The sequence below is a fragment of the Amblyomma americanum genome, chromosome 11 (assembly GCF_052857255.1).
Source record: "Amblyomma americanum isolate KBUSLIRL-KWMA chromosome 11, ASM5285725v1, whole genome shotgun sequence".
Taxonomy (NCBI): Eukaryota; Metazoa; Arthropoda; class Arachnida; order Ixodida; family Ixodidae; genus Amblyomma; species Amblyomma americanum.
The window spans coordinates 33,483,986-33,501,795 of NC_135507.1; the positions used below are offsets into that span (position 1 = coordinate 33,483,986).

At 48.8% G+C, this 17,810-nt stretch overlaps 1 protein-coding gene across 1 annotated transcript; it reads left to right on the plus strand.

Moving 5' to 3' along the window:
• Positions 1 to 4,079: 4,079 nt before the first annotated feature.
• Positions 4,080 to 16,251, plus strand: LOC144109548 (gastric triacylglycerol lipase-like). The gene is made up of 9 exons (XM_077642372.1): positions 4,080 to 4,276; positions 5,709 to 5,931; positions 7,048 to 7,165; positions 8,561 to 8,711; positions 9,611 to 9,706; positions 10,761 to 10,913; positions 13,231 to 13,302; positions 14,805 to 14,873; positions 15,521 to 16,251. The coding sequence occupies exons 1-9, from the start codon at positions 4,241 to 4,243 to the stop codon at positions 15,767 to 15,769; spliced, it is 1,167 nt and encodes a 388-aa protein (XP_077498498.1). The 5' UTR covers positions 4,080 to 4,240; the 3' UTR covers positions 15,770 to 16,251.
• The last annotated feature ends 1,559 nt before the right edge of the window (positions 16,252 to 17,810 follow it).

The window sequence follows — 17,810 nt, forward strand, 5'->3', positions numbered from 1 at the left end:
AAGGAGTGGAATGAGGTATGCAAAAACAAGCATGACATGGAAGCCAACAAAGAAAAACTGTAAAGGTAAAACTACATTTCCGGCTTTGAGGTACGTATATCTTAGGAACCAAATTAGGACAGAAATGAAACACTTATAGGTGGCCTTCTAAAAACGTGATTTCACTCAGTGAAATCCGCCGCGGTGGCTCAGTGGTCAGGGCGCTCGACTACTGATCCGGAGTTCCCGGGTTCGAACCCGACCGCGGCGGCTGCGTTTTTATGGAGGAAAAACGCTAAGGCGCCCGTGTACTGTGCGATGTCAGTGCACGTTAAAGATCCCCAGGTGGTCGAAATTATTCCGGAGCCCTCCACTACGGCACCTCTCTCTTCCTTTCTTCTTTCACTCCCTCCTTTGTCCCTTCCCTTACGGCGCGGTTCAGGTGTCCAGCGATATATGAGACAGATACTGCGTCATTTCCTTTCCCAAAAAACCAATTATTATTATCACTCAGTGAAATCCCGGGTTCGAACCCGACCGCGGCGGCTGCGCTTTTATGGAGGAAAAACGCAAAGGCGCCCGTGTGCTGTGCGATGCCAGCGCACGTTAAAGATCCCCAGGCGGTCGAAATTATTCCGGAGCCCTCCACTGCGGCACCTCTTTCTTCCTTCCTTCTTTCGCTCCCTCCTTTGTCCCTTCCCTTATGGTGTGGTTCAGGTGTCCAACGATATATATGAGAAAGATACTGCGCCATTTCCGTCCCCCAAAAGCCAATTATTATTATCACTCAGTGAAAGCGAAATAGACGGAGTGATACACATTTTTCACCATTCTCTAAGATGTGACAGGCACCTCCCTTTCAGTCTTATCTCTTGATTTAAACAAAAAGGTAGTGCTGCACAAAACTGGGTTGCAAGGCACTTATTTCTGCGGGTAGCTCTGTTCAGAACAGCCGCCTGCCAGTGCAGGGGTTATTCACTTGACACCTACACCAGTCCGCCAGGAACATATCACCAAAACTAAGCGGCTTAACAGGCATCGCAGAGCATCCCGTTACACAGTCGTAACCGTCCTGCGAATTTTTTTTTTTTCTCGTCGGAATCTCGTCCTGCTGGATGCACTTACCAGGCCTCCCAATTCTCGGCCGATCCCCCCTCCTTCCCCGGGTGGGTATATTGGGCAGTATACGTCATACGCTGGAGAAAGACAACCTGCCACGCCTGAAGCCACGAATCAGTCTTCGACTCTCAAGGTTGTGAGCGTGTCTGACCGTGCCCTCATTTTTTTCCGCTTTGCAAACTCTGAACTCGGCCACGCCGAGTCCGATTCTTCACGCGTGCATAATGGATCTATGTCCCCCCTCCCCCTGTGTCAACACCAGAATCGTGAATGTGTACGTGCGCTCAGCTGGCTGTCCTTCGCAAAAGAGAACGTGATCGAACTTTTGCTTTCTTTATTTATTTTTTTCGTGGAGCCTCGGCGCGCTAACGCCGCTCCGCTGGCAAAGCACCACCAAGTCGCTTCCATGCCAGGAAACGGGAGATAGTGCAGTTGCCGCTGTAATGTGTGTACTTGGCTGCAACTCAATGTAAGTTGTCTACGATAAAATGCATCTGCATAATCCAATTTAAAAAAAAACCGAAAGTATCGTGCCCAAAATGCGACAAAGTGTTTTGCCCTTTTGTCTTATAGACACATTTTTCTGTACTACTGAAGTATTTTCATGCCCACCAATTCTGAACAAAAGCATTTCTGAGCGGGAACCGTTTGTGAACGCAATTTATTTTTTCATATAATTGCTGGATACATATAGTCGCTGGAAACACTTTAGAAGAAAGATTGTGGTACATACCAGAATAATGGACCATTACCTTCAATGTTTCCATAACAATGTCTTACAATTTTTCAAAATTTTTGACCGAGAAAGCTGGACTTGTCTGTAGTTCTGTACTATGATTACGTTGTAATTTTCTGTGGTTATACGACAAAAATTGTTGTTACGACAAGTTTATGACCAAGAATACTACCAAAAATCCGTTGCGACATAAAATTTTCTGTTGCGTTTAATACAAACAATCTCCAATAGGTTCTGTCTCCAAGACTATAAAATTTTGTTGTTGTTTAGAGGGCGTAATGGAAAAGCGTTGCATTCAAATGTAAATTTCAAATGTCCGCTTTCCCTGGAGCGCGTGTGTTTTCCAGTTTGGACTCCTGTAGCGCCGACTCACTCCGCTCACAAGTCCACCATAGCCTCTAAATGCCGTCGCAGCGTATGAAAGGTGCCGACACACTCTGGTCACAAGTCCACCATAGCCTCTAAATGCCATCGCAGTGTATTAAAGGTGCCGACTCACTCCGGTCACGACTCCACCATAGTCTCTAAATGCCGTCGCAGTGTATGAAAGGTGCCGACACACTCCGGTCACGAGTCCACCATAGCCTCTAAATGCCGTCGCAGTGTATTAAAGGTGCCGACTCACTCCGGTCACGAGTCCACCATAGCCTCTAAATGCCGTCGCAGTGTATTAAAGGTGCCGACTCACTCCGGTCACAAGTCCACCATAGCCTCTAAATGCCGTCGCAGTGTATGAAAGGTGCCGACTCACTCCGGTCACGAGTCCACCATAGCCTCTAAATGCCGTCGCAGTGTATTAAAGGTGCCGACTCACTCCGGTCACAAGTCCACCATAGCCTCTAAATGCCGTCACAGTGTATTAAAGGTGCCGACTCACTCCACTCAAAAGTCCACCATAGCCTCTAAATGCCGTCGCAGTGTATTAAAGTTGCCTACTCACTCCGGTCGCAAGTCCACCCTAGCCTCTAAATGCCGTCGCAGTGTATTAAAGGTGCCGACTCACTCCGGTCGCAAGTCCACCATAGCCTCTAAATGCCGTCGCAGTGTATTAAAGGTGCCGACTCACTCCGGTCACAAGACCACCATAGCCTCTAAATACCGTCACAGTGTATTAAAGGTGCCGACTCACCCCGGTCACAAGTCCACCATAGCCTCTAAATGCCGTCGCAGTGTATTAAAGGTGCCGACTCACTCCGGTCGCAAGTCCACCCTAGCCTCTAAATGCCGTCGCAGTGTATTAAAGGTGCCGACTCACTCCGGTCACAAGACCACCATAGCCTCTAAATGCCGTCGCAGTGTATTAAAGGTGCCGACTCACTCCGGTCACAGGTCCACCATAGCCTCTAAATGCCGTCGCAGTGTATTAAAGGGACCTTGAAATGATTTCGATGGGCATATTCTAGTGCAACAGACCTGTAGAGGTGGTCTTTATGGGTATTCGAGTCAAATTTGAATGCTCTGCGTACACAGTATAATTTAGAAATAATTTTCAAAAATCGCTGTTCACAGTAGCTCGCAACCGACTAGGGCGACACACCTCACCGCACGTCCCCTACCCCGATGACGATTACTTCAATAACGTACTCTTTAAATAACTGATTCAATGCCATGGTGTGAGGCGGAAAGTGCGGTGAGAGCGAGATAGTCAACACTCGACACTGCATCCGTATCTTCTAAGCTAAAACTCCAGTTCACCGCATACCCGCGGAATATCGCCATACTTGTCAAGACTAGCAACCTGTCATATCCATATGCAGCGACCTCCATCTTTACAGGGCGGCTACATGAGTAACTCCTTTTTGATAACAATGGCGTCATGTGCGATGTAAAACAGTGATGCACCTTTGTTTCACCTTTGCAACTTAAACCTTTGCATCTGCGCACCTTGCAATTTTTGCACACTGTACCTTGTACCTGTGCACTTTTGCCCCTTGCACATATGCATGCATGCGCGTATGCACCTAGTACATTTGCCCCCATGCAGGTAAAAGTCATCCCCATCGTAATCGCACAGCCAAAGACTGGCGCTTTGCTTAGAAATTGGGCGATTACAGAAAATCAGAGTAGTCACACTGGTTATATCTCTTGTAGCTCCCAAGGAAATCATAAATGGGAGACAGCTGTTCCCCTGAGGGAGACCTTCCCAACTATGCCCGTTGACGCATAAGTAATTATTGTGACGTGCCAACAGTAAACACAGCGTCAGATCTGTTATTTGTTATAAAAACTTTTTGGCGTGCTAGCTTAGTGGTTCAGTCCAACGTCGGTGTTGTGCATGCTGCATTGCGTGCTTAACTATACTATCGTGGGGAAATTTTCGGGGTGCACCTGCGCAGATATTTCTTCCTCCTGTTGCTGGCGATTGGCACGTTCCTCCACTGGCGGACAGGGCAGGTACATGCTCGCATGCTGCCCAGGGACGCCGACGCCGACAGGGACATTGTGAGTACGCGAGTTACTTTCTCTTCTTAACAAGGTATAAACATGACCGTTATGATAGAGGGATGCGTGTCTCAACGGGGAATATTTTATCAGCGGGCATAGGATTCAGTACTGATCACCGTGTCATCACTGATGGCGTGGGAATTTCCCAAGAGAACGGAAGTCTCCGTGTGTTACCCAGGACATCGTCGACCCGCGACATACTGCGCCGAATCCTAATTGTAAACGAAAATTACTCAAAATTTACCTGAAAAAGGATGACACGACATATGATGGCGCTGTGATTGACTGAAAACACCCTTAATCTGTAGTGGGTGGTACGGCTGTGTATCAGGACATGGGTAGTCAAGAACACGGCTTACGATCCTCAATGTGTGGCGCTTGGGTTGAATCTCATAGGCCACGCTTTGTCGCTCCGAAAAACGCGGGAAATGGTAGGCATCGCGGGAACTGTTCCTTATACCTCTATCCCAACCCCTGCCTTTGGAATATGCTGCTCCGCTGAGCTGATTATTCGATATAACCATTCCTTGTTAATCCTTGCCAATCCCGACTGTGCTATAAGCCTGAGGCTTCACTGATAAGGCACTCGTAGTGGGAATTAGTGGTGATGAGGTAGCATTATTTCGAGCTCGGCTATGCGCAGCGAATTTTACCGGCGCTTCCTAGTATACATCCGCTGCTGGGCCACGTCTCAAGCCACGCTGCTGCCCTGTAAGAAGTAGTTACCGGAGGGCCGCTGAGTTGAGAAGTGGTCCTGTCTGATCTGTCTTATCTACAATACAGTCGTAGAGGCTACACGTCATCCGTATAGACCAAACTCACGACCTCGACGTGTGCTATGCTCCGACACAATTTAAAACGAAGCGGCAAATACCCTTCGAAGGAGGTTCTCCAGGCAATGGCAAATCAACCGATTTTTATGACGTAGTGATTACTCCAGGATTAATCCCTGATCACGCTAAGGTATTTCCTTGTCATGGTAGCGTGACAGGGGATTAACCACTCATTAATTGCGACATGATGACAAGAGGTAGAAGCCATTAGCTAAAGGACCTCCTTTGAGGGTCACTCGTCGCTTCGTTATTGAGATGTACCTCACTATACACATGCAACATGGAGGTGGATATTCAAGTGTCTCCTAAAGAAAATACTGCATAGTCTACAAGACTCACGATACTGAATGTGAAGGTAAGAGAAAAAAGGTGAATTTTACCAGGACGTGTAATACGTCGAACAGTGACAGGGGGAACACCAAAGAAAAAGAGACATACCAATGTCATAGTAGCAGCATTCGAACGGAGTGACGGAGCAAGAAAATTCACTTTTGGACGTTGACGCGAAAAGCGTAAATCGTAGAGGACACTGTTCTGGAGTGGACTTATCTCGACTGGCGATGGTGATGATGATGACTGTCCTCACGCGCGCACAGGTGCAGCTTATCGAGGCACGGGGCTACCCCGTCGAGACTCACCAGGTGGTCGCAGCCGACGGCTACGTACTCACCATGAACAGGATACCAGGTGGCAGATCATCAATAGGGGACACTGCCGCCCAGGAGTGTGACGGCTCCAGAAAACCCGCCGTACTCGCAATGCATGGGCTCCTCGGGTCAGCGGTCAACTGGGTGGGGAACTTCGCAGACCAGAGCCTCGGTGAGGCACTTGTCCACTCCAGCACACACCTGAAGGAATAATGGGACGCGTTATCTTGGTCGCACCATCACTGAGACTGATTTTGCTCTGAAGAAGGAAGGGTAGCTGGGCTAGTTGGTAATAGTTCACTGTAGGTGGTAAAGCGCGAAAATGTACGAAAGAACGAAGAAAGAGACACCACAGAAGAGCGCTGTGGTGGATTGGATTATACTACGTTCATTTCCCCAGTAATTGCGCTCCTCCAACGCTGACGTGTGTTACCCGGTAAAAAGTGGCACATACGCAACAATGTCCGCGCCCCGGCCTTCCTGGTTGTCTCCTCTTTCAAGCCTTATTGTTATTATTATTCCTTGGTTCGTTCAGGTGCCCGGTCTGGGTGTGACAGTTGGTGCAACTTTCCTTTCGTTATAACCCCAAACGAAAGGGAATAACCCCTCCCTTCAGCCGAGCGTCCTAACCACTGAGCGGGTGAAGACAATGCTGGAAGGGGACTATCCCCTCTCTCCATGGTCGGGAATAGTCCCCTCCCAGCATTGTCTTCATCCGCCGCGGTGGCTCAGTGGTTGGGGCGCTCGGCTATTCATCCGGAGTACCCGGGTTCGAAACCGACCGCGGCGGCCGCGTTTCGATGGTGGCGAAACGCTAAGGCGCCAGTGTGCTGTGCAATGTCGGTGGACGTGAAAGATCCCCAGGTGGTCTAAATTATTCCGAAGCCCTCCACTACGGCACCTCTTTCTTCGTTTCTTCTTTCACTCCCTCCTCTATCCCTTCCCTTACGGCGCGGTTCAGGTGTCCACCGAGATATGTGAGGAAGTTACTGCGTCATTGCCTTTCCTCAAAACCAATTTTAAGGCTAGCAGGGTCATGAGAATCGGCCGACGCCATTAGCTGGAAGGGGGTCCTTTGACGGGGAGAACCCGCTTCGTTCTTGAGTTGTGTCCGACTACAGAGACCAATTGGGTGAAGCTGTTGTCCTGCAGTGGACGTAGCTGTGATGATGATGATGATGACGACGACGACAACCCTGTACAGATGTATCTCGTAACACGTTTGTCCATGAGAGAATTTGGCGGGGTACATGGATAATAATGTGCCCTGGTGCATGTCTCCTTGCAGGATTCGTGCTTGCCGACGCCGGCTACGACGTGTGGCTGGGAAACCTACGCGGGTGCACGCTCTCCCGCGGACACCTCAACTTGAGCGCCGATAAGGACGCCCGTTTCTGGGACTTCTCGTAAGGCCGCGACTCTAAAAGGCTGCGCGGCCATTAACGCGGTATCCATCGTCACTTTCTCCATGGTTTCTCTCCAGCTTCTTCGTATGCTTGAACGGTGACATAGAAATATCAACGCATACTCGACAGAAACGACAGAGTCTGTATCATAGCATAGTAGCCTCACTGTAGCAAGAAGCCGGCGGCGACAGTCCAGAAGAACAATCCTGATTGGCTGGCGGGCAGTAGCGTCATCAGTGACGTTACCAGACCGGGGAAATCCCATTGGCTGGAAGGACGGGACGTCACCAGACCAGATTCGTCTGTGTGAAGCCTCCACTTGTCAACCGTGCCAGGTGGCGTACGAGAAGAGATCTGGAATATTAACCTGGGACTCACAATCTTCGCCATTCACTTCCGGCATAGGCGTCAACAGCTTCGGATCATATCGCCTTGCCAAGCCATAACGTAATTAAGTGTCCCTGTGTACTCTTACGACATAATTCCCCGTCACTTGTTCTAAAGACAGAAATTATCGTATAGCAATACGTTTCTTAGTTTAGCAGGATACGCATTGCTGTGCAATTGAGCCTGCATGTCTCATTATGCTAGAAATGCTTCAAACACCCTAACGCATGTGCACCGAGATGTTCACTTCGTTTAAAATTTATCCTGTGATTGGTACCCGCCGCGGTGGCTCAGTGGTTAGAGCGCTCGGCTACTGATCCGGAGTTCCCGGGCCCGAACCCGACCGCGGCCGCTGCGTTTTTATGGAGGAAAAACGCTAAGGCGCCCGTGTGCTGTGCGATGTCAGTGCATGTTAAAGATCCCCAGGTGGTTGAAATTATTCCGTAGCCCTCCACTACGTCACCTCTCTTCCTTTCTTCTTTCACTTTCTCCTATATCCCTTCCCTTACGGTGTGGTTCAGGTGTCCAACGATATATGAGACAGATACTGCGCCATTTCCTTTCCCCCAAAACCAATTATTATTATTATTATTATTATTATTATTATTATTACTTGAATTGGTACATTTTCTTTTCAGAGCTAGTTACAATGTTCTTGTTATCTTATGATAATATTAATTGGTTTTTTGGGGGAAAGTAAATGGCGCAGTATCTGTCTCATATATCGTTGGACACCTGAACCGCGCCGTAAGGGAAGGGTAAAGGAGGGAGTGAAAGAAGAAATGAAGAGAGAGGTGCCGTAGTGGAGGGCTCCGGGATAATTTCGACCACCTGGGGATCTTTAACGTGCACTGACATCGCACAGCACACGGGCGTTATCTTATCTCTTTCCTTTTCTCACATTGATGATGCTTGCGAATGAGCACGTCGGTTGTTGACGAGCGTTCTCGCTTGAGCTGCTCGTCCGCGACGGTAAGGCTTTCGCGTGTGCCTGCGCGGTGGACGCAGGTTCCAGGAGATGATCGAGTACGATCTGCCGGCCATGATCGATCACGTCCTCGAGGAGACGGGACTGTCCAGGATCGGCTACGTCGGCCACTCCCAAGGGACGCTCGTCATGTTCGGCCTGCTGTCGTCGGCACCCGAGTACAACGACAAGGTCACGGTTTGGTTTATGGTTTATGGGGGTTTAACGTCCCAAAGCGACTCAGGCTATGAGGGACGCCGTAGTGAAGGGCTCCGGAAATTTCGACCACCTGGGGTTCTTTTACGTGCACTGACATGGCGCAGTACACGGGCCTCTAGAATTTCGCCTCCATCGAAATTCGACCGCCGCGGCCGGGATCGAACCCGCGTCTTTCGGGCCGGCAGTCGAGCGCCATAACCACTCAGCCACCGCGGCGGCTCAACGACAAGGTCACGCTTCGACCCCAATTCATTAATGCGTTAGCATTAGACGGGTCTGCGGAAGCGGAAATGGCGACCGCCGTCACATGTGACGCCTGACATGTGACTCGTGACACGGTGCGAACATTGTGTGCGCGTATGTGTGCGCCTGGGATGCGCGCGCACGCGCACACACCATAACCTTAATTATTAGTGACATTAGAGCCTAGCTCGCGGCAGGGATTTGAACCGGCGACCTATAATCGGGGGCGGCGTATAAATAAATCGTATAGTAAATTGAGGTACCGGTGACTGATGATTGACTGGTGTGTGATAGGCAATGTCGAGTTTATGAAGTCATTGTAATTGATTAATTGAAGAAATGAAAAACGACAGAATTGAAAAAGGTGGGTTCAAAGCTGTCAAAATGCTCAGAATGAAAATCCAATGCTTGATAATGCTAATTAAAAAAATTATAGTGTGTTATTAATCAATTATTGAATTGAAAGAATTTAAAAATCAAAAAAATGCGTTCAAAGGTGTCAAACTGCTCAGAATGGAAAGCCTAGCCCACTACGCTGTCGCGTCGTACCCTTAAGGCGAAACTGGTGTCCTTTTGCAGAAATTAACGTACCGACCTGTTCACTATTGCGGACGTTTACCCGTACGCAGGTGGCCCTGTTCGTGGCGCTGGCTCCGGTGACCGCCCCAGCCAACGTAATTCTTTACGGAAAGGAGCAGCTCCTAGCCCTCTCTCAGAAGCCAGAGGTAAGAGACGCCGCTGCGGTGGGCTTGAAACGAATTCCGACCAGGGGTTCCTACCCGCCGCGGTGTCTCAGTGGTTAGAGCGCTCGGCTACTGATCCGGAGCACCCGGGTTCGAACCCGACCGCGGCGGCTGCGTTTCCATGGGAGCGAAACGCTAAAGCGCCCGTGTGTTGTGCGATGTCGGCGCACGTTAAATATCCCCAGGTGGTCGAAATTATACCGGAGCCCTCCACTACGGCACCTCCTTCTTCCTTTCTTCTTTCACTCCCTTCCTTATCCCTTCCCTTACGGCGCGGTTCAGGTTTCCAACGATATATGAGACAGATACTGCGCCATTTCCTTTCCCCAAAAACCAATTATTATTATTATTATTATTAATTTTATGGGGATGTCAGTGGACGTTAAAGATCCCCAGATTCTTCCTTTCTTCTCTGACTTACTCCTTTATCCCTTCCCTTACGGCGCGGTTCAGGTGTCCGCCGAGGTGTGAGACAGGTACTGCGCCATTTCGTTTCCCCAAAAACCAATTATTATTATTATTCCTTATGAGTTTTTTTAGCTTATACAGTTAATTCCGGCCGTTATTTATAGCATGTGAAGGTGTAATGCACCTCACATAAAGCGGCACCCTTTCAACAGGCAACTATATGAAAAAATGTTCAACATTACCTGTCTGGGTTCAGTTGCCCCCCCCCCCCAAGACAGACATGAGGAGTTGGGAGGGTGGGGGCAAATTTTGTACCGTACTCTTTCCTGCAACTCAGACGACATGAAAGGGCACTACCATGAACGTTGCCCCCCCCCCCCCCCCTCCACTCTTGCGTATGGAAAGATCTGTGCACGCCTATGCGGACTACATATTAGGCGTTGCGAGTGCTATGCACGATTGTGCGTGTGTGCATCCGGTAAGGGGTCGCCGGGAAGACTCAGCAAAGAGCCCGAAACTTCTCCCTGGAAAATGGGCGCCCTTTTGTTAACCGCTTTTGCGCAGAGCTTCGCAGGGGGTTCTGCACAGAACTTGGTCCTCTTCACCCCGTGTTTTCCTTCGAGCGCAGCTGCGCAAGATGCTGTTGAAGATGGGCGAATTCGGCGAGCAGGGACCCCTCTGGCAGAGGCTGGGCGATGGGCTCTGCCGCTCCGAAGAAACTGTGTCCTTTTGCTACGCCATCTCGAACGCTTCTTTCGGACCCTCTGCCATGGCAAACTTGGTGAGTCGTGCGCGTCTGCGCGTGCGCCAGCGAATATTCGTGCAAGTAGCGAATGGTATTCGATTCGATCCGTTTCACTATTCAGTTAGTATTCGATTCGATTTTTTTCAGCTCTACTATTCGTATTCGATTCGGTGACAAAGCTGAGACAGATTTGTTGTTGTTGTGAGGTAGAACAATACACGAGGCGATATACAATGAAGAGTGTGTTCACTGATCTGAAAATTATTCTTTATAATATTCCACACTCTTTGAAGCGCAACCATTACGGGTACGAGCCCTTTTGACGCCAACATGCCGTTGCGCAAAATATTGGCAGTGGTTTAACTTGGCTAACCCTGGAATTCAGCGAAAAGCAAGCACGCTTGCTGAGCACCTGAGGCTTGTCCATGGCAGCTCCGCTACACGCTCGCCGTTCTCTCTCTCTCTCTCTCTCTCTCTCTCTCTCTCTATATATATATATATATATATATATATATATATATATATATATATATATATATATATATATATATATACATATACATATATACATATATATATATATATATATATATACATATATATATATATATACATATATATATATATATATATATATATATATATATATATATATATATATATATATATATATATATATATATATATATATATACATATACATATACATATATATAGCCAACAGTCACCGAAACCAAGGTGCATAGGGAATATTCTTTTTATGTGTTGTGCTTATCAATGGGATATTATAGTACTTAGATTAATAAATCGCTTAAAGAAAATTACTTATAAAGCAGCAGAAAAACAACCATGCCGCCGGTGGTATCCGAATATCGCGTCCGGTGCTCTTACCAACTGAGCTACGGCGACGGCTGTCCAATCTGCTGCTCTCGTGGGTATTTATGTTCATTGGGTGTAAGCGAACCTTGAGAGTGTTCACCAGCGCCACCCTCGACCATAGCGGCGGACGTAGCACGTCCTGTAATACCGCGAGTGTGACGTGGAACGTCATCTAACGACGAGAGCGGAAACTGTGCGAGAGCCCTCTTAAGCTACCTATGGCATCAAGACTGCCAGAACCGAGACCCTCGTTAAGCTATTAGCAGGTAAGTTAAATGAAATGAGGAGCCCGTTTGACAAACTTATGAAGGGAGCTAACAGTCACCGAAACCGAAATATACCCACACGACCACGTGGCTATGTTGTGGTATCACATGGTGTTGCGACACCCGCTTCGGATGTCATCACGTGGCTTCACATCATCCCATCGGATGTTCTTAATGTCAAAGGTCAACCTCAAGGTCAGCCAATGTCAAAGGTCAACTAAAGGTGATAGATCAAGGTCAGGGATCAACGGTTCGACACCATAACTGTACAACATATGGTCATACACGGCTAACGCGGTTGGGCTGAAGGTCATTCAAAGTCATTTCCGGCCTACCCAACGACTGCTTCACCTAGCGTAGTGAAGCTTTTAGCTTCAAAATCGATGGAAATAATCAGCGTCGAGCGGGTTGTTGCCCCCTACACGCCTTTGCCTCAACAGCATCTGTAGCGATAAGCACGCTGTTTGTAAACAGTCTGCCTCAAGCAAATCCGCATAACGGGTAAATGCGCGTGAAATCAACCAACAGCTGTACAGTACAGGTACTCACCTACGGGGCAGAAACGTAGAGGCTAACGAAAAGGGTTCAGCTCAAGTTAAGGACAACGCAGCGAGCCAAGGAAAGAAAAATGATAGGTGTAACGTTAAGAGACCGGAAGCGGCCAGAGTGGGTGAGGGAACAAACGCGCGTTAATGACATCCTAGTCAATATCAAGAGGAAGAAATGGGCTTGGGCAGGGCATGTATTGCGAGGGCGAGATAACTGTTGGTCCTTAACGGTAACGGAGTGGATTCCATGAGAAGGCAAGCGTATCGAAGCCGGCGTCAGAAAGTTAGGTGGGCGGATGAGGTTAAGCCGTTTGCATGCATAGGGTGGGCGCAGATGGCAAAGGACAGGGTTAATTTGAGAGACATGGGAGAGGCATTTGCCCTGCTGAGGACGCAGTCGAGATTATGATGATGATGTCTGGTTAAATTGATGTCTCAGAGCAGGCGAAGCTAGAAAGAGCAATGCATTTGGGAATAATTTAACAGCAGAAACTGTGCGATCCAAATTTCTCCCAGCAAGCGCCGTTTTGGGGTGCTCTTCGAGCAGTAACGCTCGCAATAGGCAGCGTCACTCGACTATAGACTGCTTTGCGGAATACCTGCACGACTGGAACCACGTGATTAGGACCTTCGAGTGCATGTGTATCTTTTCCGTTGCAGAGCAGATTCCACGTCTACCTGCACCAGATTCCGGCCGGAACGTCGTGGAAGAACCTTCTGCACTTTGCTCAGGCAAGAGCTGGCGTTACTTTTGTTGGGGGCAAATCGAACCCGCAGGCAAAAAGAAAAACAAGGAAACTTACAGGTGATCATACAATGCGATGCGGAAAGTCAGCAGTACAATGTCGATGTACAATGTCAGCAGTAAACATTTTTTTCTGCTTATCAAATTCAAAATATATTCGTCTTACATAATTGCGTCGCTGCTCCGTTTGCTCGGAAGGCGGCGCCTCTGACGCGAGTGCTAATGGAGAGTTACGGCATAGCGTGATCCGAAATCCGCTACTGTGATCTGCCTTCGTGGGGAGGCACAACGCATGCGGAGTTCGCCTTGAGGCCGCCAGATGGCGCCACGTTCCTGTTCCGATTCAAAGGGTTCAGCTTTATCCATCCATCCAGCGCACACGCCTGCCACATCGGGACCAATCAGCGCGTGCCCACCGGCGGGGTGCGGAAGCGGATTACGCTAGCGGACCACGCTGTGCTAAATGTTTCTAATTCCTCTTGCTGCCGCTAGTGCCTCCGTTGTAGCACGCCTCCTCCTCTCCTTTTCTCCTCTTTCTCTCGCATTTACCTCCCGCACTCCTAAGCTCTGTCCTCCGCCCACGACAGCAGATCTTGAAGACACGAAGGTTATACTGCTAACGCAGTAGAAGAGCCCAAAGAAGCACCCTTACTATCATTTATTGTTTAGTGTAATTTCAAGGCAGATGAGATTAAGAACTTTGTGTGCATACAGTGGCCGCAGCTGGCAAAGGACGGGGTTAACTGAAGAGACATGGGAGAGGCCTTTGCTCTGCAGTGGGCGTAGTCAGGATGATGATGATGATGATGTGTAAATACTAAAAATTGCCACATATCAAAGCATGAGATGCCCGTGGTTTCGTTCAACGCAGTTAAAGACACGGTGCAACTTTTGTCGCCGAGTGAACACCACAACATTGCGCCGCCTTTAAGTTTTCACGCGAATGTCTCATCTCGATTGGTTCGATTGTGTTTCGGTATAGTTAAGAGTGCAAAAAAACACTTGCTCATTGCATACATGCTTGTAGAAATTATCATGCATTCAAAAAACGTATTTTTTTGTCTATGCTGCACAATTAGGCACGGTTATTTTTTACCTCATGTATATGGTACACTTGTCTATTAATGTAGCCAAAGGATTACAGTACGTCGGACGAGCTGAAAAGTCTAATTGCCGCACACCTAGTCCTTATGTCTTCAAACTGTGTCATGTCGGTCGCACATATTACAGGCGGTAAGCCTCGGGTGCACCGCAGCTGAGGCCCCGAAAACATTACCTCGATATTCCGAAAACATTTGACTGTTGACAGCGCGTACCGTATACAACACTAACGAATATCGAATCGCAATTTTTCTTAAGGAAGCCGCTGAGTTACCCGCGTGACGTGTTCTCTGAAAAAAAAAATCACAAGCTTTTCCGTCTCAATGAGTTCTATATCATGAGCGGCGTTCTAGTTTTCGTTTTCTTTTATTTTCAAATTTCTTCGCAGATCGTCAGGACCGGCAAATTCTGCAAGTACAACTACGGTGCTTACAAGAACAAGAAGCGGTACGGTCAGGTGAGCACCAACCACAGCTGCACTACAAATGAACGGCGGCAAATGAACGGTGATAGTTACCTCCCTCCATAGTCGGGATAGTCCCCTCCCTGCACTGTCACACCAGCAGGTCCATGTGTATCGGCCGATGGCATTGGCTGGAAGGAGGTCCTTCGACGCGGAAAAGCCGCTTCTTTCTTTAGTTGTACCCGACTATAGTCGCCGCCGCCAATGCGTCGGCGGATTGATTGATTGATTGATTGATTGTTGCCAGGAAGAAAGAAAAGGAAAGTGCACAGGCCTGCTCACTGGCTCAAGACGAGCCACAATCGCTACCACGTGCAGATAGTAGGATACTTGAAAGATGGGATAGAAAGACAGGATAGTAAAGACGCGCTAAAGACAAGGCCCATCCCGGAGGTAGTGCACTACCGAGCCAATCGGTGGCGGGAGTGAAGCATCCTTAAAACTCTCCGCCACATTTCCAAAAATAAGTCCAATTGGACCCGTAACAGATACTCTACGGGGTCCGGACATTCGCAAAATAAACTGCGTCGGCGGAAGCTGCTGGAGTACAGGACTATGAGGACCCCCCACCCACAATCCGCTCCGGTCTCCTTTTATACAATAACAGCTTATTACCTCTCTTTCTCTCTTCCTTCTTGCAGGCTCTGCCTCCCTGCTACACCCTGGAGAAGATCCGTGCTCCCGTGGCCATATTTTGGGGCCACGGAGACACGATGTCCACCCCGCGGGACATCGACCAGATCCGGACCCGCCTGTCCAGCACAGTCGTGGACGAGCGCGTCGGGTCCGGACCGTTCGCTCACCTGGACTTCATTTACGGCTTCGACGCCCGAAGCGTCCTCCACGACAGGGTCGTCCAATTGTTTCGACAGTATTACGATTCCTGTTAACAGCGCAGTAGAACCTCTCCCTGGTGCAAACAGTGTGATGTCAAGAATGCGTGGCCCGATGGGCGAAATCGCTCACTTTCGGCTCTGAACCAGTTACTTTGTTCCCCAATTAGAAGCCTCGCAGCCTTTCTTCTCACTGTGAGAGCCTCCTCGGTACGGCGCATGTTTTGTCCATCGGACCAGAAGCACGTGCGCTTGACGTAGGCCGGGAGAGGTCTATGCCAGCCCACCAACTGGGGCAGTGCTGTGCACTCTCTTCAAGAAGCAACTGTTTCTCCCAGGTCGAGCTGGTTATGTGAGAAAAAGCTGCCTGCACTCTTGCTGAGTCAGAGTGAATGAACTCCAGCTATCTCGTGAGTAAGGGTGGTGGATCGAGTAAATCACTCCGCGAAAAGTGTCTGGAATACTCTCTTAAATGCACTCTCTTGAAGGAGTAACTGTTCCTCCCAAATCGAACTTGTTTTATTTCTGCATTCCTGTTGAGCCAGAGTAAACGAACTCAGCCGAAAAACCGTCGTCTGTCACTCAGTTTGTGCGGTCGCAGGCCTGGCCTTGACGAGCTGGCTGGCTGGGTGCCACCCGCCTGGGTGACAGGAGGGCCACCTAGGTGGTGTGACCTTGTGACGTCATCACAACCTGCCCACTGTGGCAGGTGACAGTTAAATTAATAATTGGTAGCTCGGGACGAGCAACCTGCAGGGGTCGCACAAAACCCACCGGTGGCAGCACCTGTCATCGTAGGGCAGTGGCGCATCTCTTAGCCGCTGTACCACACTGCCCAAGGAGTGGTATGAGGACTCCCACGGACCTATGGATGTAAAGTTGAGGATGGCTAATTGCGCATATACGGGCGTTAACTCATTGAAGTTATCGCGTCATACCCTTAAGGCGCAGCTTAAGTGTCCCCTCCATTTTTTCTCCTGGAGTCCTCGTTGAATATTCAATTGCCTCTTGGTACGTTCCTGCACGAAATTTGTCGTCTTGGCTATTCTTCACCTTCCTGCTGCGTGAACAGCTTTATTCCTTCCTGAATTCATTTATTCAGCGGACCTGTGCCCACATATTAAATTCCTGTCATGTCTTGAGGTATAATAAAAGCATGAGAACATATCTTACTGTATAGCACCCATGGTACCGATGGCCATGGTGCATTCCGCTGTTTTAGCTGCGTGCAACTTTAGGGGAACAGAAAAAGAAGAAGACATCGTTTTTTTTTGGCTGCACCTCAGGGTATCTTGCTACCAATCAGCCTGGGTGTCCTCACTACCGCAATCTGGCACGCTTGCTTTCGACCAGCGCGAATCATCAACAGTGCTCTGGTAAGTTCTGCGGACCTTGCAACACCGAAATTCGTCCAGCTTTCTTGTATCAGGACATAAGCAGCAGCGGCTGCGTCCTCAGAAAATGAAGGAGTAATCCGAATTCGCTGCGTGTGGCTAATCAGGCTTGATTGCAAAAAAGCGCGCCTTTCTCAACGTAGTAACAGCAGCAACAGATCGGTGCGTTCAGTTGTTAGACAACAAAACCCTCGTCCCCGCCTTTTCGCTTGCACCTCGGAATTCAGGCCTGAGGCTGCATTCGGTATTCGGTGCACGGTCGACACGCGTGCGCGTGACGTCACGGTCGCCATGATGGAGCAGAAGGCGATAAGCGGATTAGAAAAACGCTCATTTTTTCGCCGTCCTTCTGGTCTCCCACATGATGGCCGCTATGACGTCAGTGTCACTCGTGTCTACAAAGAGTATCATGAGACTCTAAAAGGATTGACAAAATGAAGCGTCTCGGCCCGTGTCACTATAGGTATATTGGGCCTAAAGCCATGTATACAGAAAGTAGTGCGGACAAAATAAAAACTTAGATAATATTGCCCAGCCTTACCCATGAATACATAGATTATATTGCGACTATAAAAAGAAACAAGAAAAATATAGCTCGAAATCCTCTTGAACCACCAGTCATATTTTTTGGGGGCTTTCTCACGCCTCTCGGCATCAGTGCTGAAACGCATTGATACTAATAAAAATAATTGTTTTTTGGGGGG